This window comes from Drosophila virilis, chromosome X (assembly GCF_030788295.1).
Source record: "Drosophila virilis strain 15010-1051.87 chromosome X, Dvir_AGI_RSII-ME, whole genome shotgun sequence".
Classification (NCBI taxonomy): Eukaryota; Metazoa; Arthropoda; class Insecta; order Diptera; family Drosophilidae; genus Drosophila; species Drosophila virilis.
Genome location: NC_091543.1, coordinates 29,189,593 through 29,217,520, shown reverse-complemented (window position 1 = coordinate 29,217,520; position 27,928 = coordinate 29,189,593). Strand labels below are relative to the sequence as shown.

The 27,928-nt window shown below is 37.5% G+C and overlaps 1 protein-coding gene and 1 long non-coding RNA gene across 6 annotated transcripts in view; one reads left to right on the top strand and one right to left on the bottom strand.

The window, feature by feature from the left end:
* prage overlaps nt 1-27,928 on the bottom strand; it is a 56,554-nt gene that overhangs the window by 11,502 nt on the left and 17,124 nt on the right. For 3 of the 5 annotated variants that reach the window (XM_070206862.1, XM_070206861.1, XM_070206847.1), the window contains exon 2: nt 3,488-3,892. In XM_070206862.1, coding sequence (XP_070062963.1) covers nt 3,488-3,884 — 397 coding nt within the window. In that variant the 5' untranslated portion in view covers nt 3,885-3,892. Of the gene's footprint in view, nt 1-3,487; nt 3,893-4,017; nt 4,306-4,739; nt 5,011-23,839; nt 25,020-27,928 lie in introns of those variants that run through there. The other 2 variants (XM_070206858.1, XM_070206853.1) reach the window with 2 other exon arrangements.
* Nucleotides 11,043-12,038, top strand: LOC116651903 (uncharacterized). Its single transcript, XR_004304920.2, has 3 exons — nt 11,043-11,221; nt 11,307-11,431; nt 11,494-12,038. It is a non-coding gene; the product is annotated as an uncharacterized lncRNA (long non-coding RNA).

The following is a 27,928-nucleotide window of genomic DNA, read 5'->3' as shown; positions in this document are numbered from 1 at the left end:
TCGCGGCGTTTAAGCGGTTTTTTCCTTCTATTTTTCAGATACCACAACATGAATGGCAGCGTGAAGGGTAATGGGTACGGGGTAAGGGGTACAGGGGTACAGGGGAACAGCTGAACAGCTGAACCACCAGCAAGTAGCGCCAGGCGTGAGATTTGAACTGCTAATCAGACGATTCTACGGGTATTGCGTCTTAGATTGTTGTTCGTGGGCTCCTGTTGGCATTGCTATAAATAAATGACATAACGGCGCCTTACAAGTGACAACAAGTAAAACAATAACAAATACAAAATAAAGCTAAAATAAAAACAAAACGTCGCTGGAAACTTTTGGTAGAGCAGCAAACAAAAATCAAATAAATTAACAAAATAAATACACTAAGGGAAAACTATGTGAGAGTTCGTGTAGTATTTAAGGCTTGCGCTATTTATGATATATGACACGTGGTTCTCGGTTTATTTTTAGTGATTTAGTGATTTTTTTATTAGGTATTTATGATATATATAACTATTTTGGACATACCGTTTGTGCCAAAGCTTACATCTACGCGATCTATAAAAATACAAATTTGTAAGCAATTTTCCTGCTCATATCACTGGGCTAATAATATCAAAGTCTTATCATATCTCTGTATGGCTTGACCAGTTCGCAAATGTCGAATATTTCCTCTATTCTCGATTTGTGTAATCGTAAATATGTTTATGGCATAAAATGATATACATCGTATTTAATTGGTCAATCTGTGACGATGCTTTTTAAAATTGATCAAATATTTTTTGAAATTTAATTTGTACATTGCAAAGCTTAAATGTTTATTTCGATAAATATCGATAAATATCAATAAATCTCCGTGATTCAAGGTTCTTTAATGACCACCCATTTCCCAACATCGATAAATATCGAAAGTCTTGGGTTACTTCCAGCCCGACTTTGTGATTCTTTAATGGAGAAATTTTCCTTAAAATCGATAAATATTGACTTATATATTTTATAATCTTGGACTATTTTCAAAATCGACTCAATGATGTGTTAATAATCAAACTTATACGAAAATCGGTAAATATTGATTTATAGGCTGGGTGTTTTAATCAACAACCCTTTCGCAAAATCGATAGATATCGATTACTAAAATATTTTATAACCTTGGGTTACTTTAAGCCCGACTCAATGGTGTATCAATGACCTATTTTTGTCTAAAATCGATAAATATGTTATCGATAAGTATTGGTTTCTTTATATGCTGTGTGTTTTCCAATTCAAGCTGCTCATAAATACAATTATTGTGTTCCGTTTTATTGTTTTTTTTTTTAAAGCTCCTACTAATTGCTAATCGCCGTGCTTTCTCATCACGCTTTTGTTTATTTGTTTAGCTAATGACGTTATTTTTTGTTTTCTTTTGCCTCTTTTTGAGTGTGAATTTTAATTGATTTTGTCTGCCACCTTCACACATAATTTATGAAAAGCGAAAGTTAAAAGAGAAGAATCAAGCGCCTGTCTGTGTCATAGGTTGTGTTGGTGTGTGTGTGAGTGTGTGTGTACGAGTTGGCAACGATTTTCATTAAGGTTGTTGCGGTTAGCTTAAGCGAAGATTTCCTGCAATTTTCTTATTTATGATTCTACACTTCAATTGAAATTGGAATACCGAGGCCTGAAAATAGTTTTGCGAATCAGAGACCCGCATGGCCCAGCCTCAATTTGCGTGCAAGCGTGTGTGTGTGTGTGTGTGTGTGTGTGTGTGTGTGTACGTGTGGGAGTGTACGCAGATGCTCACCACATTCTAATTACATGCAAAAAAGAAGGTCTTTCGCTTAAAATATCCCACTTCCTAACGATTATTATCTGGCATAAAGTCTTGGTATTTCTTTGTTTACGTTTGCCACCCACTAAACCTCAGTATAAACTGGCATATGCTTATCGCTCTGGATTTTAAAATATATTTTTGATGAAATGCCCCAAAGATAGACACCCAACTCGGGCACGGAACCACGGGGACACGCGGGCAGGGGCGGGGCGGGGGCGGGCTGCAAGCGTTAAGGGCCCCTTATAAAATCAAATGTTATTGCTTAGATAGCGCAGCTTGTCTAAAACGATATAGATAAGCGGATACTAACACTATGATTGGCTGAGTTAAGAAACTGCGTTTTAAATTTTCATAATTTTATATATTTTTTATTGTCTTGTGTTTTTTCCAGCTGTGATTTTCCCAGCTGGTGACACTGAAGTGCTTGGCTAGCCTCTACACATACTTATATATATATATATTTTTTTTTTGAGCATTTTTTGTTCAAGTTTTGTTGATGGTCATTTAAATGAATGATAATCACGCGCTTGTGTATAGATTTCAAGGAAACGGTATATGCTTAAACCTTATCAGAGTGAGACTGTCCGCAGATCGGTTTGCTTAAGCAAATATCTTTTGAATAAATCTGAGGTTAATGTGAAAAGAACCTTAAATAATTACATAGAATATACTTGAAAACTACTCTTCAATTATGGAATAATCTTGGTGCAAAATGTTTTCACGATTCTTAGATAAACTTTTGGGGAATATAGAAGAAATATAGATATATACATAGAATTTAAACTAAAAACTTGCAAATTTCCTGGCTGATAGACAGGTCGGTAAATACATAAGTAGGTATATAGACAATGTCAAGAAGTATATGTAGGTAAGGCATAGATGAAGCCACCTTCAAACCCATTAAGTATGTATATACTATAGATCGGTTGAAAACTAAGTTAGGGCATGGAACAACTTTTTTGATAAAGATATAATATCTTTACCAATCTCGGCATATGCAAGTTTAACAATGACCCTTTCACGCAAAGAATCAGTGGAAACATGGGATTTATATGAAGAATTTTTGCATTTTTAAGATATCTGGACCAAACTCTGCAATTAAGAGCTTCACAATTCTACTCACATGTCAGTAAATTATATTTATTTTCGGTGTATTATATTTTCAGTGTATCAAATAAAGCTGCACTTGCTCGTTTTTTACTTGTTCCAAATCTTGAGATTGTCGTTCCCCTTGCTAGCACTCAATCATTTTCAACTGTATGCATAATTATGGCGGCCACTGTAGCCAGCTCGTGACCCAATAAGGAAGCCTGACAGGTGGATAGTCGGACAGTCGGATAATCGGATAGTCGGCCTGCTGGCATGCCTCTAATCAAAGTGAGTGCTCTCTAAGTAGTGCACATACGTGCATACAATTTAATATGTGTGTGTGTGTGTGTGTGTGTGTGTGTGTGTGCGCTTGCTTGTGTGTATAGAGGGCAGCTAACAGCTGATTAAGATACTTGGAGAAATCTGGCGATGACGTTGCGACTGTGACTTATGAATCATTGTGAATGGGCGTGCGATTTGTGCGGAATTTTATAAGCAGCAGCGCGACGAATGTTTTAATGAATCAGCGTGCGATTGTTGTTGATATTGTCGCTGTTGCTCATGTGCTGCTGTTGTTATTGCTGCTGTTGTTGCACTTACCTTCGATGCATGAAGAACTAACAAAACGGTGCCAGGACGAATCGTTGCCAGCAGCATTTGTGCGCTTCTGCATGTTGTAAGCGGCGGCGGCGGCGGCGGCGGCGGCGGTCCCTTGCACATCCTGACGCTTGTTGTTGTAGCGCGACTTGCGTGTCGCTTTGCTGTTGTTGCTTTGCTGATGTTGCTGCTGCTGGTAATTATTGCTTGCAGTTGTTGCCGCTGCTGTTGCTGCTGCTGTTGCTGTTGCTGCTGGGCCATGGCCAGCAGCCGTTGCTAAGTTGCCATTGGCGTATTTCTGTGCGCAGCGTTTGCTGTTGCTGTTGTTGCCGCTATTGTTGTTGTTATTGTTTTGGCTGTTGTTGTTGTTGTTGTTGGTGTTGTTGTTGTAACGTTGCATGTTGTCATCTGCGAGAAAGAAAGAGAATAGAAAGAGAATATGAGCATTAGCCAATGCCGTTTAACAGTTGCTGTGTATGTGTGTGTCTGTGTATGTGTGTGTCTGTGAATGTGTGTGTGTGTGTGTGACTTACAAATCTTGTATAGCTGCATTTGCAATAAGTCTTCGAGATACAAATGCATGCCACTGTTGAATACATAAATGCGCACAGTTTCTAAAGGCGGTTTGGTTTCGAAGTGTATGATTCGTTTCTCAACAAATAACTTTTGCTTAATTCACGGCTCTCAATCGATACTCGATACTTGATACACAATTCTCGGCTCGCCCGCTTGCACTTGCAACTCAAATCAAACTAAATGGCGCGTTTAGCGACGAGCGCGATATAAACAATATGTATAAGAATCTGGCAGTAAAATAAACACTAAAAGAAATGGGAGAGGAACGAAAAAAAAACAATACAAAAACAAAAATCAAAAGCAAAAAAACCCAGTAATACGATTCAAATCGAGCTGAATTGCACGCTGCTATCGATGACGACACAGTGAATCACACCAGAGCGTGAATCGACGCCTGTGACGACAACAACAACAGCAGCAACGGCAGCAACGGCAGCAGCAACAACAACCAACGTGCTTGATAAGTGTTCCCCAACAGAAATGCCAGTGGCCTGGGCCAAAGCCAGCGCACTTCCCGCCTCGCGGCCCCCCTAGATAAGTTGCCGTTGTTGTTGCTGTTGGGTTTTTGCACGTGCTGCACACGCCTGTTGCCGCCGTCACACAGATACACAAACAAACACGTAGTGCAGCCAGCTGCACAATTGGCGGGAGAGAAGTTTCCACTCGGTGGCTTTCTTACAGTGCCGTCGTTTTCAGGGTTTTGCTCTCTCTCTCGCTCTCTCGCTCTCTCTCTCTTGTCGTTGCTTTTGTGGGTGTGTAGATCACAAGGTTGTGGCTTATATTCTCTGGCTTAGTGCGAGTACATTACAAATTTTAATGAACAAAAACAAAAAAAAAAAAAAGAAAAAAGGAAGGAAAATAGAATTTAGATAATGATAAAAACGGTGCGGCTTGTACGGAAAATTTACTAGCTAGTAACGGTTGAACACATATCGACTATATAGAACATTGACAAATACTTAAAATGCTATAAATATACAATATATATATAATATATACATACTTGTATGTGTGTAGGTGACATCTATCGGGCTACTGCTCTTTGCATATTTCAAAATCAAGCTTTAAGTCAAGTGCTTGTTTTTTTTTTTGAATAGTCAGTAAAGTCGCGCAAGGTAGATGGAACGAATAGAGTAACAAGACGACCCTATACATGGTTTGGTACTCTACAATAAGACTAATGTTGAGCTTGAGATTTTCCAAATACATATCTTGTATGAATCTTAACTAATTCGAACTACTCTATTATGTATGTAGCTATATAGAAAATATTAGTCGAAAATGAGCTACTTTGAACTAGTTGAAGAGACTGGAAGGTCCAGAAAGAAAGAGCGTAACTTTAAAATTCCAAGATACAGTCAGAACGGAAAAGCTTCAGCGTTAATCCGCATTCTGAGAAAGTAAGTATATATGGTCTGATTACAGAACGTATTATTCATATTTATGTATGTATATGGTACTGCCAGTTGAAAAAATATTAAAATAAGTTTTCATCTGATTCGAGCTTCCAGTTAAAAATGAATTTTGAATTCGTTGGCGATTCACAACAACAATTCTGGTAACTATGCACATACATACATACATACATACATATGTATATACATTTGGAGCTCATCGTTAGTCCCCGGTCTGGGGCCACACCTCCTTTTGCTTTGCTTTCACTGTCATGGAATTTCTGCTATTTCGGCTGCTTAGAAAGGCGAATATAACGGCACATAGCCAAAAACAAAAATAAAAACAAAAAATGCACACTTAATAAACAAAAACGGCGAAAAAGTAGCTACAAAATTCAAAAATAAACAAATACATATTCCTCAACAGAAAAAAAAAACAACTAAAAAACGAAAAACAAAAACTGACCAAATAAAACAAAATAACCGAAAATTAAAAATTAAAATAAATACAAGAAAAAAGCTAAGCCAAAAGCGACTACAACAAACAGGTACCAGCTTGTGCCTAGCGCCGCTCCATGTGACTGTGCGTGTGTGTGTGTGTGTGTGTGTGTGTGTGTGTTTCTTTAAAATCCACCCACCACGCCTACCCCGTCAGCCGATTTTGACGTTGCAAAAACAAATACAGTGATAGATTCTTGAAATTGTAGCGTAATTTTTGGCGAATTCAATATTTAAATGCAAATCAAAAAAACAAAAGCATCTAAACACCTGCCCCACCCCGCTCCTTAAATTCCCAACCTTTTGATCACGCTTTACGGCACCGCACGCCCCGGCCGGCAGTTAGGCGCTTTGATTTATGAAAGAAAAGACGGCGACGACCGATCGTATCGGATCGAATCGGTTAGCATCGTGCCTGAATGGAATTGCGTAGTGGGTAAAGCCAGCGACAGCATTGACAAAACAAAAAACAAAAAAGCCGAAAACTGGTCACATTGATATTGGAATACCCTACTTTTGCTTTATATCGAGCGAAAAAATATAAAGCAAATAAATTAAAACTTATGTACACACATATGTATGTATGTATAGGAATTATACATACATACACTTACTTTACAGTATGCAAAAACTTGGGCATTTTGTTGGGCTCAAGCTCTATGGCATTTTTATAGGACTCATGTTCTCGTTCTTTCACTGCCCCCTTTCTCTCTCTCCCTGGTACAAAAACCGTATGAAGCCAGTTTTCAAAAAAAGATTTCGCATTCGAAATCAATGCAAAATCACCCATTAAAATGTGTCATAACTTTTAATGTGATATCAGCGCGAGTTCGTTGAATTGCCTCAGCTACAAACACACACATACAAGCATATGCAAATGCATGCGCACACACACACACACAGGCGTTTGCCTTGGCATCCCTGGTTTGCAGCATTTTAGCCCATTTGGCGGCACTGTTGCAGCTTTGGCAACGTTGCCAAAACGGAAATGCATTGCAATGCAAACGGCGCGTGTTTCTATTTGTGGCAACAAAATACAACATCATGATCGGCATGATCGTTACGCTGACTGTAATGATCATTGGCATCATTCATAAGTTCCCATAGACTGCGTGTGTCTATATGCATATGTATGCGTATATGAATATGTAAGCGCTTGCATGTGTGCGCGACCAAAGTTGAATGAATTCCACGAAGAGGAAGCGCGAGCAAGAGGCAAAAGCGCACAGGCAGACGCAAACGCAGACGCAGACGCGAAGCCATCGAACCAGCCGCTCGAATTACAGAAACTGAGCAAAAAGGGAGCTGAACCGAACCGAACGGAACTGAACTGAAGTGAAGTGAAACCAACAAAAGAGATCATTAAGGGAACAGCCACAAAAGGAGACGCGAAAATTGAGCAAAAAAAAAAAACCCCAAAGAAAAAAATAGCACTAAAAAAATACAATTTTTCGCATGGCAACACACAAAAGCTAAACTACGACGATGTTGATGATGATGAGCGCAGGCGCACGCTCCAGCCAGCCCCCCTCGAGATAGACATGCACATACACACACACACACATGCAAACAGACACACACACACACACATAAGCACATGTGTACAGCAGGGGCCATGTGCAGCGAGTAAAGCAGTTCACGAGGGAAAGAGAGAGAGAGAGAGCAAAATAAATTCTTAGAGGCCGTTATATTGAACAAGGACAAAGTGTAAAAGAGAAAAATAGCCTTGAAGAGGAAGCATTTAGCGCGGACAGTAATAATTAAGTTAGCTAGCTATTAATTTAGTTAACACAATGTGTAAATCTGTTTTAATAGATTGTAGATAATATAAATATATATATGTACATACATAAGTTAATGCCAGATATTCCATTAAACTTCATTAGTTTAATAGAGTGACTTGCTCAAAGTTTCAAACTCCGAACCTATGTGATGTGCCAAGTATTTAAGATTCTGTCGCGTATTTCGGCTTATGGCTTATGGACCCTAAACAAGTTTCCCACCGAATAGACAAATGTGTTTAATAACTTATGTGCGTAGCGTTTTTTTTTTTTCTTTCTTTCTTTCTTTAGGGGTGCTGAACTTCGAAATATGCCGAACTTGTTTTCGAAGTTCAAGCGCCCCCAAACACGCGTGGTATACGCTATATGTTCATAATGATATTAATAATAAAAGAAGAATCATGGCCTTCCTGGAATCTCAACTAGCTGACTGACAAATTTAACTGCCAGTTAACTTATGCATTGATAAACTCTTTCTTTGAATCTTTACGTATGCGATGCTTAAAAGAGCAGCATAGGGAAAAACTTGATATTTGGTTACCCGGTTACCCGGTTACCCGTTTAATAACCGTTTTGTTTCTTTCGATGCGATTAGATTATAATTGTAATAGGTTGAACGATAGACGGAGTGGATTTTGCGCTATTAGAACCGGAAATTTTAATGCCCCTTTATTGTATTGTATAATTGTGAGTCGAGCCATAAAAATAAATCCACTGAAAATTAAGCTATTCGCATTCAATTACGTGCCCCCCTTCCCCAACAAAGTCAAGCCCAGTCACAATGCGGCAGACCGAGGAAGTGTTGTTGTGTGAGAGGGGAGAGGGGGGGGCATTTGTATATTGTGGCCGCATCACAAAACGAATTAAGACACATGTAAGACAAAATACAGGAAGAATTTTTTTTTTTTTTCAGACATGCTACGTGGGGTGAGTACGCGACTTGGCAATGGGATCGAGCGCCGTGTGATTGAGGTTGGGGTTGGGGCTGGGGTTGCGGTTGGGGCTCTGCCGCTGACGTGATTAACCGGGCCAAAGCAGCTGCTAATCAGCTTATTGCCAGGAAGAAGCTCATGCAACTTGGCGCTGTGACGCTCGTCGCTAGTCAATTATTTGATTTAATGCTTCGCTGAGTGCCACGCCCCAAAGCCAGACCCAGTAACAAGACAGCGACAAAATACATACATATGCATATTCTGATTTCAGATTACAATTAAACAAAACCAAAAGCGTGGATCGTGGTTGTAGAGGGCGTTGCTACGTGTGGGCTGGGCAGCAGGAACGGGGAGAGGGTTGTCAATCAAGCGCACTTAAATAAAGTTCGCAGTTGCTGTTGTTGTTGCTGCCAGCAAATCGATAAACAAATCACTTCCGATGACGACATTGAGCACATGGCGTATGAGCAACGCGCGATAGCGCCAACAAAAGCAATAATAAAAGAAAAAAAGCTAGGCCCGCACACTCCACACCTACTACCCCCTTGTCCGCCCGTTGTCACCCGCTGCCCCTCTTCAATACAAGGCGGGATCAGTACGGAAGTTGTGCTAGGTTGGCCAGTGTAGCCATGCGTGGGAATTGCCGCTTATCGCGCGTCCAAGTGTTGATAACCGTTTGACTAATGCAAAGGCCAGCACCAAGTACAAGAAGTAGCAGAGGTAAAAGAAGCAGAAGAAGATGAGCACACATAGCGGCATGAGTTATTGCTGGCCATGAATATGGTTTGGATAGCAGAACTCTATGCAGAATCCCAGGCAAAATATAATTGATAGCTGCTTTCGATCTTACTACTGTCTGCACGTTTTACAACACTGTTACAGCTAGATGAGAATTCAATGAAAAAGTTGGTATGTTTTATGGCATAGCAAATATGAGCACATATTATTTATAGAATTTGGTTTAATCGATTTCGCTGAATTTAGAGGGTTTTTACTTGGCGAAATGCTATAAGAATTTCTGTGTAGATGATTCACGAATATTTTGAAAAACAATAGATAATGCTGTCAATGTCAATATCATGGCATTTAAAATTTCTGGACAACATCATGCTGAGAACTAAACTAAATATTTATATGTTGTATGTGTTGCAACTTATCTAACAGTGAACATACATATACAATACTCTTGTTCTCAAGCCTCGATTGCGTTAGATTTTGACTAGCTTAAGTAAAACTTTTTCGAATCAAAGATAACCCCAACTGTGCCCGTTTTTCAATTTTTCAATTACTTTTTATGAACCGCCCGCACGATATCACGAATCAATATCGTATAAATAGGCGCAATGGGGCAATATTATTAATGGTATGAGCACTTTGATAAATTGGGCAATTGTGGGAGAATGGTCTGCGTCATTTGGCCAATATGAATGTGGGCCGGCTTCTGGGCGAGAACTGTTGGCACTTTAGGCAAGGGGGCGAATATTTGGCATATCATTCACAATTGTTATTAATTTGAAACATTATGGGATGCGCTGTTTACACAAATCCGAATCCAAATGAAAAAGAAAACCAAAACTAAGCAAATACCAAAAAGTAAAGCGTGGACGACAAGCGCATACCCTGTAATTAGTTCAAGAGTTCTGATTACTAACCGTTAGTTAACATAATGTCAAACACATAACATATCGAGTTAACAGTTTGTATATCTACATTGAACATCACACTAGCGCATATACCCGCTTTACATTATACTCAGGGTATATGCATACATGAAAGACTAATTGTAGGGAGGCTTGCTTTAATTTTGGCATTGGATCGCATTTAAAAGATATGTATATATTTATCTATGTATGTATGTATATGCATTGTATATATGCCTACGTTTAAGATCGAAATAAATAGATCTACAATTTCGGCATATTTTCGCGCTAAGCGGCAAAATAGTTGGGATGATGGTGCCGTCCGCGTGCTGCCTGTCACAATTTTATGATGCTGACAGTTTTTTTTCCCGTCATTTCTCTTTTCTGACATTCAACAGAATTGAATAAAACAGCTTAAATACTGATTTATGTGTGTGTGTGTCAACACAAGATAATAAACTCTACAACTAACAAGTTCCAGTTAAAACTGCATTTAAGAGTATAATTAACAGATCATAAAGTACAAAAGATACGGAACGCGTGAGAGCTGCGTGCAAATGCTGAGCACGCTGAAAGGAGTTTCTCTAGAATCTGGCGGCCCAATGTGTGTTCTACGCTAGTCTGGCAACCTTAGGCGAAAGCATGACAGCTATTTATGTTGTCTGGCAGCATTGAGCGTAAACAAGTGTAGCCTAACAAAAAGCTGGCAGCCCTGTGCAAAATTCAACAGAGTTGCCACCTTTGAATCTTTAGTTGAGCACTTGTAGCAGCCTGGCAAATATAGTTCATAAATTCATCAAAAGCCGGATGACAAGTGCATAAGTACTTAAAAATTATGCAACACGGGCATCGGGCGAAACACAACTCCGAACTCGCAACGCCCAAGCATGGGCCTCTTATGAGAACTTTGGCAAATGTTTGTTTCTGGGTTCTTGTTGCTGTCCATTTTGTTGTTGTTGTTGTTGTTTTTGTTATTTTTGCTGATGCTTTGATTGTTACAGGGAAACGCAAGTGGCTTTAACAACGGACAGCTGCTCGATCATGGCTCAAATCTCTGGATCAAACATGGTTTTCAACTGCTTGAAGCGACCTTCATATAAAATGTATAATGTACACACATTTATAAGTATGTTTATGTTTTCTTCAGCTCAATTGAAACGCCCACGGGCTAATGCGTTGATTTCTCAGGTGGCGTCGGGCACACTGAGAGTTGGGACTGCGACGTAAGAAATTGTTGTTTTGATTTGTTTGGCTCATGACAAAATGATTTCATGCTTTAGTTTATTATGAATTTCTTGTTGTTTTCTTTCTCATTTTTATTTTAAATATTCTTGTTTATCGGCGTATTTTGTTTTGGTATGTCTCTTGCGTTTTGGCAGCCAGTGCCAAAATTTCATATTCATTCATACGAAATGTTACTCAAAGTTCTTTATCATATATAAAAGGAGTATGTATGTATGTGCGTACATAGTTTATGTATAAATTTATATACATTTGTAATATATAATAATTATTATTATAACACATTGAACATTATATAACATGCATATATAAATGATGATATTAAACGCGGCTGCTAATGCTATTGTCAATGCTGATGTGCACGTTTTGTTTTGCGTGCTTGTCAATTTGATACCCTGTAATAAAAAGCGCATTGAATGACACAGCTCAGAGACTTGGATACATATATTATATATTATACTTATTTATACATATAAATAAAAGGCACCGAATGTACTTAAGGCCGAAATGCTAAATTCTTTTCTTTATCTTGAAACGAAACCTAAACCGGAAGTTAAAATTTAACCTGAAGCGAAGCATTGGGCCTAGGTTATTCATATATTTTCTAAAGTGTGAATAAAGTAATTTAGATATTTAATAATATTGAATATTTTTTGTTAAATTCAGAGAGGACTTGGCAGACAGTCGCAAAATTTAATTTTGGAATCAAGCATGCTAGCCAACTATTCCGATTGGATTTGAGGTTCTTGTGTATTTCACATATTTGAAAATCCCCATATATGTTAAATTATTAATTAATGTTATAGCTGGGGGTATCTTTTAATCGAGCTTATCTTCAACTGTATGTTTTCAACAACATGGGGGTGAACTATATTTCAAACATAATATATCTGTATGTTAACATACACACACATATACATATATATATATATAACAGAAGCCACAACCGCAATGATTTATTTGTGCACAACGGGCAAACGACAAACGGCGAAACGGCAAAAAAGTAATCAAAGTAATACAAATGAGCGCAAAATGTATAAAAATAAACAACAAACAAAACAAACAGATATACAAAAGAAGACATCAAGAGAGATGGAGAGGTAAATAGAGAGTGCGCCCAGTAAACAGCATAAGTATCTGTATCTGTATCTGTATCTGTATCTGTATCTGTAACTGTATCTGTATCTGCAGTTGAATCTGCAGCTGTATCTTCTATCCGTTAAACAAGCCGCCGTGGGATCTAAGTGAATGCTTAGAACCAGGGCAAAAGATAGAAAAATGATGGCAAATTTTGATGCATGCCGGCAGCTGTGTGAAAAATAAAACCAACAAGAACAATAAAAAGTTAAAAAATAAAATAAATAAAGAAAAAACATGAATAATAAAATAAACGCTGTGCCATGGCTTTGAAGCTATTTGCATGCGTACTTGTATTTATTTAATTTTAAATAGAAAGTAACCTCGATCGCACTTGTAAAAAACATAGGTAAATAGTAAGAAAATACATAAAAAAGGTGAAGAGAAGCGAAGCAAACATCGAGCGTAAGAGAGCGAAAGAGAGGCACGGAGGGCGGGAGAGAGAGACAGGCACAGTGAACTTGCGTTTAAGTGAAAGGCCAAAACCCAAACGGAAGCGCATACATATATATATATATATATATACAAACAAAAAAAGAGATAAAAATCTAAAAAAATTGACAAGGTGGGAAAGTTATAATAATAGTTGCTATAAGGCGCATAAAAAGATTAAAGCTGCAAACATATACACACATATATACATATATATATATATATACATATATATAGGCATATATATTTAAATTGCTTTCATTTCTTGCCGGAAGTCAACTGGAAAATGAAGAAGAAGAGTTTATAAGAGATAAAAGTAACAAAAACAAAAGCCATGAAAAAACCAACACGGAATTCCTCATGTTAATTCTAATATTAGCTGCTGTTAAAGGCCTAATGAATGTGTTGCCAGCAGAAAAGAAAGAAGAAGATGAAAAACAAAACTTTTACAACACTTGTAATTTATTGTAACGCATTTCACACGACGCGCGATGAGTGTGCAAATCAACAAGTTGGCGCACAAACCAAAAACAACATAAGCATTTACACACACACACACACACACACACACACACACACACACATGCGGACGGCCAAGCACTTGTGCGAAAGCAAAGCAACAACAAAATTTGCTGTTTATGGCCTGTCATTACAATTATTTCAATTCGGCTGAATGAAATGTCATCAGAAATGGGACATCAAAACAAACAAAGCAACGAATTAGAGCGAAGGAAAGAATAAAATCAACGCATCTACCGTTGCGTCTATTATTAATATAAATACTTAAAAGTCTACCCCAAAGTATGTACATACATATATCTTAATATTTACTTCTACCAAAGCCATTGCGTCAAAGCGAATCAGCGCATATGTTAATCTCGCACAATAACATTGAGCTATTAACAGCTGACTGTTAACCTAGATCTCAGTAAGCAATTTTTTCCCCTCTATTTTTGTTTTGTTTAAATCTGTATATATATATATATATATATATATATATATATATATATATATATATATATATATATATATATATATATATATATATGTTTGCGGCATGTTGATTTTGTGTTTTGCATTTTTAGAATAAACAAGCAGATTATTTAGCTTGATGGGTTCTATCTCTTATATCGAACCATTAATATACATATGAATTGCTGTTAAATGCACATGTACACATGTAAACAATGCAGCTGTTTAACATAAGCCACCAATGTTAGCGGCGCTTGGCAGCTCTTCCCTATTGCGACTGTTCCCATGGGAATGCCAATTGGAATGGATCGAATGTGAACATTTTAATTCATTTTAACACTGTCACTGTAAATTTGCGTTAGTTAATTAATTCATTTGTATTTTCCTATGCAGCTATTTATATACAATTTCATCTGTGTTAATGCCCAATCTGCTGTTGTGACTAAATTCCAGAAATACACGCATATATATATTAGCATATATGTTTGTTGCTGTGCAACATGTTGCGCGCGAGAGTAAAAGTGCCTTCAATTAGCCTCAATTTCGGTTATGGTTTTCACACTGGCAAAATGTGACTCTACACTAACTATAACAATCAACACAAAAATGTTTAGCACTTTTCTGTGCGTGTGTGTGTGTGTGTGTGCGTGTTGCAATTATGTGCGCGTGAAAACGTGTTAACAACTGAAAACACAGCGCAAAGCACTTGAGTTATTGCTTATGGAACGGCTACGCTTCGGACTTGGCCGGTCAGCCAGCCAGCCAGCCAGCCAGCCGGCAGGCCAGTTGGCTGTCTTGTGACTGTTTTGGCTATTAAGCTGCCGCCTGGCTGATTGAATAGTTGTCTGGCTGACTGACCCTTGACAAATTTGAGTCTCAAACTCTTGTATGGTTTGCATATTATCTAACGACAGCGACGACAGTGAGCTGTGCTCAGTTTGTTGTCAATTTGGGGCATGCTGCTACTTGTATAACACTTGGCAGCACTCTTCCAACGCGGCACGCACACATTTGCAAGCGAAAGTCTCAAAACACCAAATCATGAAATACGCATATTGCTGCTTGGATAGAAGAAAGTGGCAGCGCTGACAGCGTTGCCACTTTGTCAGTCAGTCAGTCAGTCAGTCAGTCGGTCAGTCAGAGTTTGTGCCAAGTGCGTGTCAGCAAAACAACAATTCGCAAAAGCCAAATGTGAAATGCTGCTAAATAATTTCACTCAATCAAAACTCTTTCTCGCTTTTTCTCGCCATCTCGCTCTGGCTCCAGCAGCTTGCATTATGTTTTCTGTCTCTTTGTGTGTGTGCGTGTGTGCATGTGGCTCCCGCATTTATATTAGCTGTAGGAAGAGGTGCCTAGCCTAGCAAAGTATATGGCAACATTTGTAATTAGGACATAGGCTTAAGAGGGCAATAATAAAGTGGGGCTTATGTTCTTTTTTAAGATTCTATGCTTCTTTAAAGCGGTATAGTATGGTATGGTTTAGGAAGCTTCTTAAACATAGAGTATAAGAGGGGTATGTTGGTTTACGAGGCTTACTGTTTTTTATTTTTTTTATACCTTGAACCCATTAAAAATCGGTATAAGGGTATATTGTATTTGTGCAAAATCCAAATGTATGTAACAGGCAGAAGGAAGCATCTCCGACCCCATAAAGTATATATATTCTTGATCAGCATCAATAGCCGAGTCAATCTAGCCGTCTGTCTGTCCGTCCGTCCGTCCGCCGTCCGTATGTATGAACGCAAGGATCTCAGAACCTATAAGAGCTAGAGAGTTAAAACTCCTAATGCGAGCGCAGATCGAGTTTGTTTCCGATAATCGATAACTTACTCCGCTTCCAAGCAATCGATAAATATCTTTATCGACATCCTGTTTCTTGGGCGATTTTGGTAAATAACAAGAGCTAGAGTCACCAAACTTGACATGTAGCTTCTAAAATAGAATATATATGCGTTTGATGTTGGAAGAAGAGGGTTCAGAGTATCCCCTAGTCGGGAGCTCCCGAGTAGAACCTTTTACTTGTCTTAACCTGAGTTACTTAAACATAGAGTATAGGAGGGGTATATAGGTGAAGGGGGCCTAATTATTTTCCCCTTTTTCGCTTTTTTTTAATCTAAATTCTCTGAGCATAGAGTTTAAGAGGGGTGCAAGAAAGGGGGGCTTCTTGTTTATTATTTTTCTTCGTTTCTTTTTTTTTTTTACAATCGATGCTCTTATTTAAGGGTATACGAGGAGTTTCATATTTTTTTTTTTTTTTGGTTTTTTTTTTTTTCTTACTTATGAAGAAAATTTGGATTGCCTATGAAATCTTTAACAGTGAAAATCTTTAGAATTATAATATAATACAAAGATATCTTATGGGCGGGCGTAAGAAATAGATACAATTATAATATTTTATTGAGTAATTTTGTTAGTAATATTTGATTCTTATTTATCCTTTAAGCTGAACAACAAAGCGCTTTCAACTAATCAAACTGAAATCCATCAAATCTGAATTCGGTTTTATTACAAATAGTTAAAGCTAGTAATTTATTTAGTGAGTTCAACTAATCGTTGTATTCATCAAATGAGTCAACCAAATGCCATATTCCATTTTTTTCGACTAAATAAATAAATTAATAAACTGCCCGATCTACGCAGCAGCTGCCCCGCGCCCCCGCGTTCTGCTGGCGCTTTGCGAGCAGATCATTCATAAAAAGTAAAAGAAATAACAAAAGTGATTTATGTGGCCACATATTCAAATGTGTATTTATGTGTGTGTGTGTGTGTGTGTGTGTGGTTTGAATTTGATTTTGAAGCATGTTGCGCGGTTTTGGATTGCGGCACGTTCAAACAAGCAGCAACAAGGCAAAGTGAAAACGAAGCCAAAGTTAAATAAGAAGCCCAGAAACAAAAAAAGGTGAAGAAGCAAAACTTTCGCTTTGGCTTTGGACTTGGCCATCGGCATTGGCCAAGAAGAAAACCAAGAAAAAGCAAATTGACAATAAACAAAAACCAAGACAAAAAATATCAAAGGTGTGTGTGTGTGTGTGTGTGTGTGTGTGTCAGCCAAAGCTGGATCTCTGCAGCTCAGCGGGTCTCTTGGCCGCGCCATGACAATGGGCCACGACCTTTCTTATGTCACGTATTTACTGTTGTTTACACACACACACACACACACACACACACACACACACACACACACACACACACACACAAACATATATATTTTGTTAAATTTTTTTGTATTTTTGGCAAATTATGGAATTTCTTTGACTTTTCACTTTTAACCAAAACGCTTCGCATTTGTTTTTATGCTAATTTATTTATTGGCGCATGGCCGATTATGTCACGACGTGCGACACACGAGGCACGAGGCACGCGGCTTGAGGCATGAGGCAGCCCTTCCCCCTGGGCAGCATTTACAAAGATCTGCGATCTGAGATCTTCAGTTGGCAGCTGCCAAAAGACAAAGTGGAAACATGTAAAGGCCACGGTAGATGCGTGATTTAAAGATTAAATAGGCCAGCTGATAGAAAAAATAAATATGCATACACAATGTGCATGAAATATTACTTGAGCACATTTTGGTGTTGTGAAAAGAAAGGGAAGCCCAAAGAAAATATCTATCATATGAAAAAAGTGCAAGGCTTACAGATACTCCGTACAGAATGCTTCAATTTGAGCAGCTTTTAAGCATGTTTTGCTGTTCGAAAGCAAGTAAAAGCGGAAATAGAGTAAATTTCACAAGCAAGCGTGGAAACGATGTTCAAACGATGTTATGTGCGCGTGAAAAATAATGAGATAATATCAGATAAGATTATCAGCGTTAAGAAAAGCTTGTTAGTTAGTAAAATAAAATTTTGAAATGTGCTCCAGGGAATATCCCTAATGTGGGAAACAAATGTGCCCGCAAGCTACCCCAGTTTTGACCAATTTAATTAATGGGTATTTAGAATAATATATGCGTAAATCACAATGCAAATTCTGTTCTAATAGCAACAAGAAATGGCGACTAAATGCCAGCAAATTAGCATAAGAGTTCAAATAAATTAAATAAATAAACGCGCAATATGAACGAGCATAAACAATAATAAAAATAACAATAACAATAACAAAAACATGTTTCCTGATATCAATAATCAAAATCATATGATGATGAGTGCACGCCCAGCAAATTGTGTAATAAAATTAAATGCGACAAATGAAAACAATAAAAGCAGCAACTGTGACACAATTTCCATAGATCAAACAGCATTAACTATTGTATAACAACAATTTGGCAGCCATTTGGCACTCGACTGAAGATGCGGCAGATAGCCCAAAGCAGGTGAGACTCGATGGAGTCTGCAAGGTATTCAAGGCTACAATAAGCTGACTTTGAATACCCTACCAGAAAACAAGGTTCCGTTGTAACTACTTTATCATGTCGATAGACTTAGGAACACATTCTTGTAATTGTTGAGTTTGAACCAGCAAAAATTAGAAAGGGAGAAAGAGAGAGATAGAGAGAGAGAGAGATAGAGAGAGAGAGAGAGAGAGAGAGAGAGAGAGAGAGAGACATTATTCTAGTAGTTGTTGAGTTTGAACCAGAAAATTAGAAAGAGAAAGAGAGACATGGAGTGGCCCGCCTCAGATGGTGTCTGCAACAAAACCAAGGCAACAATAACCCGACCAGAAATCAGAGTTCATTTATAAGTTCTATATCATGTCGATAGACTTAAAACAGAGAGTGAGAGAAAGAGAGGGAGAGGAGACAAGCCTCAGTTTGTCAGGCATGTACTATACATATATATGCCTTAACGCGTCGGAGATGCTTATATGATGGAAAAGTTAGCTAAGTTATAATATATGCTGAAAAGCCACAATATTCTCGGTGAATGAAATGGGCAGAATAGAATCTGTATTGAAACAATTCTTGTTGTTTGCTCTTCGTGGCTTGAACTGAGATTCTCGTGTGCGGCTCCCGTCATACTCCAGTAGACTTCTTCTGATTAATCTTCCTTCATTAATCGTAGAGCTTTGCATGGTGTAATATAAGTTAATTAGGGGTGAAATCGACTCTTCTGACTTCTGAACTCTTCTTCTCTGTTCCTACTAGACTAACACGTAATTATATGCCTTTATCGGCTTCAATTGCGTTCAACTAACTATGAAACGTTCCGGGTCCTCTGTGCTGATAACAGGCATTACAGAGTATGCTGATCGGAGTCTTCTCTTCCACGAATCATTTAATATATCTTAAGCTATTAAGCAAGTAGTTAGATCTAAGCCTATAGTCTTAGTTTGTAATCGCTTTTTCACTACGCGAGTCCCCACTTTGCATCATACATAGATTCAATACTTTCTTAAGTGTAGCTTAATGAAATATGATAAAATGTGTAACATGCATAATAAATAAATAAATATATATATAGTATACACATATATAGATATATATATATTACTGATCATATAATATGCCAATCCAAGCGAACACAGCAAGTACTTGGCTTAGCTGAACTACTTAACCTTAAACACGAGAGAACACAGCTTACTGTCGGACAGTACGAATGATTAATATATATATAAATATATATACATACATGTATATATATGTGTATATACATATAACATATGTGCATGCACATTGGAACTGTGGCGCATCAACGGGGCGTATGCATAATGCGATTAGGTAATTTGCAACGTTTTTGGCTAGTCTGTTATCGCATCTGTTTTTTGTTTGTTTTCTTATTATTTGAGTTCTATAATTACGTTGAGCAGCCAAACAGCTAGCTACATAGATTAAGACAGCCAAATAGAATACATGTGTACAACACCTATTAAAAGCCCGTATCAACAGCGTCTATCGTATGAGGAATCACAGCAATCATCGCTGCGTCGGGCTAAATTGTCGCATACGTATTGCGCATCAGGCTGTTAACTTCCACTTTAAGCCGACAACTATAATTAGGGATAGTTACAGCGGCTGACAGGCCGTTCAGCATGCAACAAATGAGCCACAGATACAAAAAAAAAAAAAAAAACAGATAAAAAAAAAACTAACTACATGTCAAAGGCAATTGGAAATGTGTTGAGCAACCAGCGCAAAACAAATACAAAAAAAAAAAAAAAACAAACCCAATCGAATACAAAAGAAAAAGCGAAAAAATAAAAAACGAAAACCACATTCGGAGTAATAAGTATATTTGACAAATGTAAAGTGCTTGGAATCAATGCTCAGATTTTTCTATCAACTAATCGCAGTGTTGGTAAATAATATTATAAGTGCTAATTTGTGTTGCAGCTTGTTAAGTTAACAGCTAGTTTGACATGATGTTTTCTTTATAGCTAACCAATCATTAGTGTTGGTGAATGATCTAATAACTGTTAATTTTTCGTCCAGCTTGCAAAATAAGTAGCCACATTGTCATGATGTTTTCCTTTAAGACAGCTAATCGTCTAGTGTTGGTAAATGATATTATAGGCGCTAATTTGCAAGTTAACAAACACTTTGACACGACATTTTCTATTTAACCAGCTTATCGTGTAGTGCTTAACACTAGTGTTGGTAAATGGTTGGAAAATCGTATTTTTAACAGTTACTTTGTGTTGCTGTTAAACTTCAACTTGTTGCTAAATGTTAAATATTTGAGCAATATTTCTTACATAGGATTTCCTGTTAGCAGGCATATTGACTGTTCTACTTTAGAAATTGATTTGAAAATGTTATCAGTGTTTGTCTGAAATGCTATTCTACCACTGTTAACTGACGCTGTAAAATATTTAACACGTTTTTCTTAACATTGTTGCTCTGTAGCTGACTGTTAATTGGCAGCTTAACAGTTTAACGATATGTTAAAAGTGCGATAAACTGAACTTAACTCAAAAGCGGCAATCGTGGATAACAGATGATAATGAGAAGAAAGTCAATTTAGTTGTTTGTTAAATATACGTAAATTAGACTAAGTTCACTTTATTGCTGTCGAGGTTGACTTGAGTGTGAGCTAACTTTTGCAGGCACTGTAAGTGCAATGCGCTTTTCTATCGTATTTATTGAAATTCATTTACTGCCCACACTTGAGCGCCGTGGCACACTTAAAAATAAATGAACTCAATTTGCAAACAGAAAGAAAAAACAACAAAAGCTAGACAAAAGTCAACAAAAATAGCTAGTAAAATAAATAAAATAACAAAAAAACAGCAATAAAATAAAATTAAAATAAATAAATGAGTTAAGCAAAATTTCAGCCTAATATTAACTGTGTGTGAGTGTGTGTGTGTGTGTGTGTGTTTGTTTGACTTGACTGTTTATGCAGCCTCAAGTCTTATTTGCATTCACACACACACACACACACACACACACGCGCACACACTTCCATCATGGAAGATAGGCAGCAAAAAAAAAAAAGAATAAATAATTAAATAAATAACAGACCTTTCTCAACCAAAAAGAAAGTAAGTCAGCCGCCAAATGTTGTGCTAATTTCCGTTTAGTTTTTTTGTACCTTTTGGCGACAGTTCGTATTGGATTTTTGACTGGTTGGGAATGAAAGTTGCCCGCATTATGTAAACATCGCGTTTGGTCGTAACTTCAAACTTGATTTTAGTTTTTTTTTTTTTTCAGTTTTTTCATTTTATATTTAAGTTTTATTTTTAGCCTCAGACTTGACTATTGCCCAACTGTGGCTGCTTGGGTTTTAATACCCTGTAAAAAATTTGGAATTGGGCAGATACAGTAAATGCTTGCTTGAGCGAATGTCCAGGGTTTCAGAAGACAAACACACATTCAAATGTAAATAAAATACAACGAAAGAAGAAAAACAAAAACAAAGACTATTAAAATTTGTTTAGAATAGTATCTCGCATAAATGTTTGATTTCGGTATATTTCCAATTGGAATCTAGCTTTGATTAGTATATTCCTTATTCCACAACTTTCAGGACGATTCTTGGCATAATCTCTTTTGCTTTTCGATAAGTTTTCATTTGTTATCAAGTGCAGCTGCTCCAGAAAGGCAAGACATACAATATAGTATGATATACTCTACAAACCGGCGTCTATTTATAAACGTGTGTACTGCAGAGTACATGGTTGAGGTATTGTCTGTCTGATTGGCTCGCTTGTTGGAGTCTAATTAAACTTTTATGTTTGCACAATTAGAAACCACAATGATTCCTATGTATATATATGATTACTTCAAATGGTCGACGTCGTTATCATTCGAGATACTGCACAGCGCAGCGCACAGCACGAAATGCGGGGCTAAACAACGCGAAATGCGAGGGATAGGTCAGGCACATGCCATGCCATATATAGTATATATCATATACAAGTAGCTATATATATATATATATATATATGTATATATATATGTGTCGCACTGATACCGCATTTTGCCGCTTAGCCGGGATTTAGCGAAATTATTGTGAACCGCGCTCTCGACAGCTAAACACGTTCTGCATCAAGTTAACTCTTAGTTGGAGGCTATTAATATAAACAATATGAACGGGCTGCGAGGGGTTGCGAGGGGTGCCACAGAGCAGCACGCGTCACATACTATGGGAAAGACCCAGAGCAAAAAAAAAAGCACATACACATATAGATTCTATTTACATTGCGAATGCGTTGCAGCTGTTAAAACTTGAGGCCTAAAAAAGCCTGCCTTAGGTCTGCTTCATTTTTTTGGGTAAGCAAATGCTCGCATTATGTGTCACAATTTGATATCCACATTAGTCAATTGGCTATTAAGTTTAATACATTGGGATTAGGATAGTTCAACAAACTTTTGTATGGAGTAATTGGAGAGAACACAGAAAAATAACATACATTTAACATGTCATGCAGATGTAACTTAACATAATATGAATATCCTGTTAAGATATGGATTTTAATTGCCTTGTAGAGCGTATTTTAATAGAAGGAGACATCTCCAACCGCATATATATAGATATATATTCTTGATCAGCATTAGCAAGCAAGTTGATATAGCCAAGTCTGTATGCCCGTCTGTTCGTCTGTCTGTTTCTATCGGAACTAGCCTTTCAGTCTTAAAGTTGTCGTCTTGAAACGTTGCATGGATCCGTACATATGCTGACATAGGAAAGATCGAGAAAGAAGTAAGCTCTTGTATGGAAAAATATGCCGTTTTTCTCAAACTTAGCATTAACGAGCTTCACTATTCCCACACATATGCAAAGGGCAAATGATTACAAGGGTATTAAGTATTCAACTTGCGGAAGATGTCCTTATAGATTCATACTTTCTAGAGAACTTATTATTGATTTAATTTATAAATTGATGGTGGTTTTTGAAGGTCTATATTCATGTGTTTGAATGGAGAATAAACGAACACAGAAGTTTTAAAAAATTTGAATATTAATTGGGATTGTATTGCCAGCAACTGCAGCTCAATTCTTATTAGACAATTTAACATGATGTTAACTTGCCGATGTTAGTAGAGTCCAGCTTCTAAAGCATTTGCTCAGCTACCGCTTGACTTTGACTCATTGGCCGTGTCGCCTAGCTTGTCGTTGAGAGCAGCTATGCGCAAGACATATATACATAGTTATATTTACATTTTTTTGTTTTTGAATTTGCATTCTAAAATATTATGACTCTGCACGCTGTGTAACCGATTCTGGCATATCCCAAACCAGTTGAGCACATTTTTGTGCGTCAGCGTATAGAATTAAGACGTTCCATTCAATAAAACTATTGAGTCATAGTATACTCTAAACAAACCGATCTCTATCGATATGTTGTGTGTATTTTCGATTTGCAGGAGACTTACTTTTGCCTTTGGCCAGGCCGCTGGCCACCTGCAGAAATCCGTAGACGGCGATGATAACGCACGGCAGAGCTATGACCCCGAAGGACACGTAATCCATGTGCTCAAAGTAGTGCGTGATTTGCTCCATTTTTTGGCCGTTATTATTTAATTTAATTTGAATTATTTTTATTTTTATTTTTATGTTAATTTTTATTTTTATTTTTAGGCTGGCACTGCACAACACTTAGCACATAAAATAAAATAAAATAAAAGCTAGCGAAACTAATTAAAACAATTGTCTGTTTTTTTCACTTTCAATATTTTGAATTACTTATTTTTTTTTTTTTAATTTCACAAATTATTTTCGCTCTATTTTGTTGTTGTTGTGGGTGGCTGGACGCAGGCGCGCGCGCTGCTTTATTTTTGCAATATTTGAATTATTTAATTTGAATTTTCGTTCGCTGCTGCTGCTGACTTTTCCAATTGGATTTCCAATGCATGCTAGCCAATTGGATTATTTCTGCGCGCTTGGGCAAATTTCGTTATTCACGTTTCGTAAGAGTTTTGCTGCTGCTGCTGCTGCTGTTGTTGTTGTCGTTGTTGTTGTTGCTGTTACTCTGTTTTATATTTGTTTTCTTTTTGTTTTCAAGAGTTTTTCTCGTTCTGCTTTTGCGCTCATTCATTCACTTGTGTCGCGCTATTCTACTTGCTGTAATTGTTGTCTGTGGCATCGTGTGCTGCGTATCCTTTGGCTTGTTTACGTGCCAGTGTTGTCTGCTTATTGTTGTTGTTGCTGTTGTTGTTGTGTTTGCTATTGCTGTATTTGCCAGCGAGTGTTGTAACGCCATGTTTTGATTTGCATGGACCCGCTAAGTAACTGTAACAGCGTCCACCGCGTGCTTGCTCTGCACCAACTGTTTTCCAATTGGGTGCGTTGCCTTCCCAGTATTGCATTTGCCGCAGAACGAAAAATTACAGAACGAGCGCGCGAAATAAACAAATAAAAATAAACGAAAAAAAAAAAATGAAACGAACAGCACCAAATGAAATGTTGTATTTGATTTGCGACGGCAGGGCGTGTAATTTATAATTTATTTATATTGAAATGCACACACAAAATCGAATCGGAATTAAGAATCACGAAATTATGTTTGTCCGCGCCGACCGTTACACGTCCGTCTCGTTCGGCTTTGTTTTTGCTTCTGCTTCTTCTGCATCTTATGTTAAGCTAACATGTTTATTTTATTAACTTTCTTGCAGCCGAACAGACCTGATGTTAAGCTGCGCATGTTAAGAGAAATACGAAACTTAAATTTAACACAACCCATGCTACACAGCCCACACGGCATGCATGTAAGCGTAAGCACATGTTATGTTGTACTCAATATGGCACTGTTAGTCTCGAAATGAGCGCAACATCATGTTAAAGTTACGCTCTCGCCAATTCTCTTAAAAACAGAAAAGAAACGTGAGCGGAAATCCAGCGGCAAATGTGACAACAAAAAACGCGTTGCACCGTAGTCCCACAATTAAATACATTTACGTAAATGACGTATTACACATGCATGAGTTCTATACATAAACGTGTTTAACAGCGCCAGATAATACCCAAAAGAATGCTATTCTAATTAGAATATATGCCAGTTTTAATATCCGGTATACAATTTCCCAACCACATTTTAATATCGGACAGAGCAAAAATAGGTGCTCGTGATCTTTTGCACTATGTCCCAGTGTGCAGCAATAAGCGCGCTCTTTTCATTTTGCTTGACTCTTCAAATCTCTGCCTCTCTTTTACACTCTTCGCCCTCTTATTGTTGCTCTCTTAGCCAAATAGCACGCGGTTTTATGATCGTAACAACAGAATGACAAGTAGCACGTGAGTCAAGCTGCTTCAAAAATTGGCAAAACTTGTTGAACAACACCCAAAATTGATGGAATATACCTGAATCATCAACATTGGTCAGATCATAAACTAAATCTGATGTGATCTCAGTTTAAAGCAGATACATATGACTGTGATATGCCGGCATGAATGTGTGTGTGTGTGTGCGTGTGTGTGTGTGTGCACTTACGGAATGAGTTCAAGCATTTGGTTCTTAATATGAGAACAACTAAATGAACACTAGAATCGATGCATACAATTTCGCATAGGAACATAGATTAATGCATGTTAAATATTTATCCTCAGGATTAATTGACAATCCAGTCTCGGCTTTAACTAGTTGGATAAGCTGGCTATTAAACTTTTGATGCTGCACAAGAAAAATTTATTCCTCAATTAGCTACAACCAAAATTCAAGAAACACACACACACACACACACACACACGTACAACCCACTTAAGGGACGCTCTTTGGAAAGAGCACAAGCTCTTGTGAGGGGCAAAGCAATGGGATCAACCAAGGGTTGCATGAAGTGTTATCGATCTGTGGAACAAAAGGGTGAATAGGTCCTTGATGGTGCCCAAGGGCAAATAAGGACACTCTGCTCGCTGCCAAAGTGAGAGGATCATATCGGTTCAGAAATTTCGAATAGGTAGTTGGGCATATCAGAGAGATTGGGTCTGGAAAACTGATATATTCTTTATTTTTAGAGCTAGAATGCAAATATTTGGTATGAAGTTTGCTTATACGGATTTCTTACGATCAAACCAAATATAAATCTGACGCTAGCTGCGAAAAGTCTCTTAATAAATATGGCTCATGGGCTTCAGAGCTGCTTTTATTAAGGAGTATTAGGCAGTCGGCTACACCCGGCTGCAATATTTTTAATTGTCTTCATTTTTTTTTGCCAGCCGATGGCAAATGGACACGTACGCCTTTGTTGAAGCATTGTGCCTGCCGTGGTTGTTGCCACAAGGGTGCATGCCGAGGGGGACACACACACACACACGCACGCACACACATACACAATTGGTTGCACAACCAGCTCAGCATTTCTGGTAGACGCATCGGGGCACGTTGGCCCTAGCAACCGAAACTTGGAAAACAGTTGCTCGCCCCCGTTTCCGGGCTTACGAAACTTTGCACCGACCACGTCAGCAAGTTGTTGTTCGTCCAAATACGATTCGGGCTTGGCAATCGGAATAAGGCACACACAGAGACACATACATATATACCTATCTACACGCATATCATTATCTATATTTAAGTAGGCGCCTTGACTTAGGCCACGTCAGCCTAAAAGACAGTTATAGAAATAATTGCTAGGTCCTTGGAATCAACTAAGGAGTGTGAAAGTATTTTCAGCTCTTGTATACAATTTTGACGCATTTGTGCTGGGATTAATGCAGAATGTATTATTTCAGAAAATATGTTTGCAAATATTCCGAATATTTAGAAAATTGATTGTTTTTATGCGTTTCCTCAGAGAGTTGTGAAATAAGTTCAAGAAATTTTTCGATTTCAAATAAAATTATATTATATTATACATACATATATTATACACTATGCACAAAAATATAATATAATATTATATCATATGTATTATACATAATATAACATACTACACTATACTATATGCATATTATATTCATTACAGTATCAAGAAACATTCTATATACATATTTAGGATTGCAAGCTCAAAAATATATTCTAGATGGTTTGGACTTAGAGTTTGACTCGTGAACCTGGTTTTCCACATTAATTTTCAGTGTTTTCATAAAATTTGATTCAATTTGAAATGTTTGAACTCTCACAGAAAATATAATGTTGGTATATATAAAATACTATAATTTAAAGAAAAATATTCAAGAAAATATTGGTATTCTTAAGATGCTTCAAAAAAAAAAAAAAAAAAAAAATAATAGCTGATTCTCAGACAAAATTGGAAGTTCCAGATATTGTAAACTAAAGTGAACAAGATCTCATTGTTGTAAGATCTTTCAAAAGAATTGGCAGTGAACCGGAATAGCCTTTCGACATGTACACATATCAATTTTCGACGTAAGCTTTATATTTGCGCTACATGTCACAATACATGTGCATATCTCTCCGTGTGTGCGTGTGTGTCGAAACTGGTATTCACTGTGGAACAGGTGTGTCTTCAATGAGCCTCGATCGTTGCCAAAACTGGGCATCTTATCGAGCAACAAACCGCAAGTTTCTC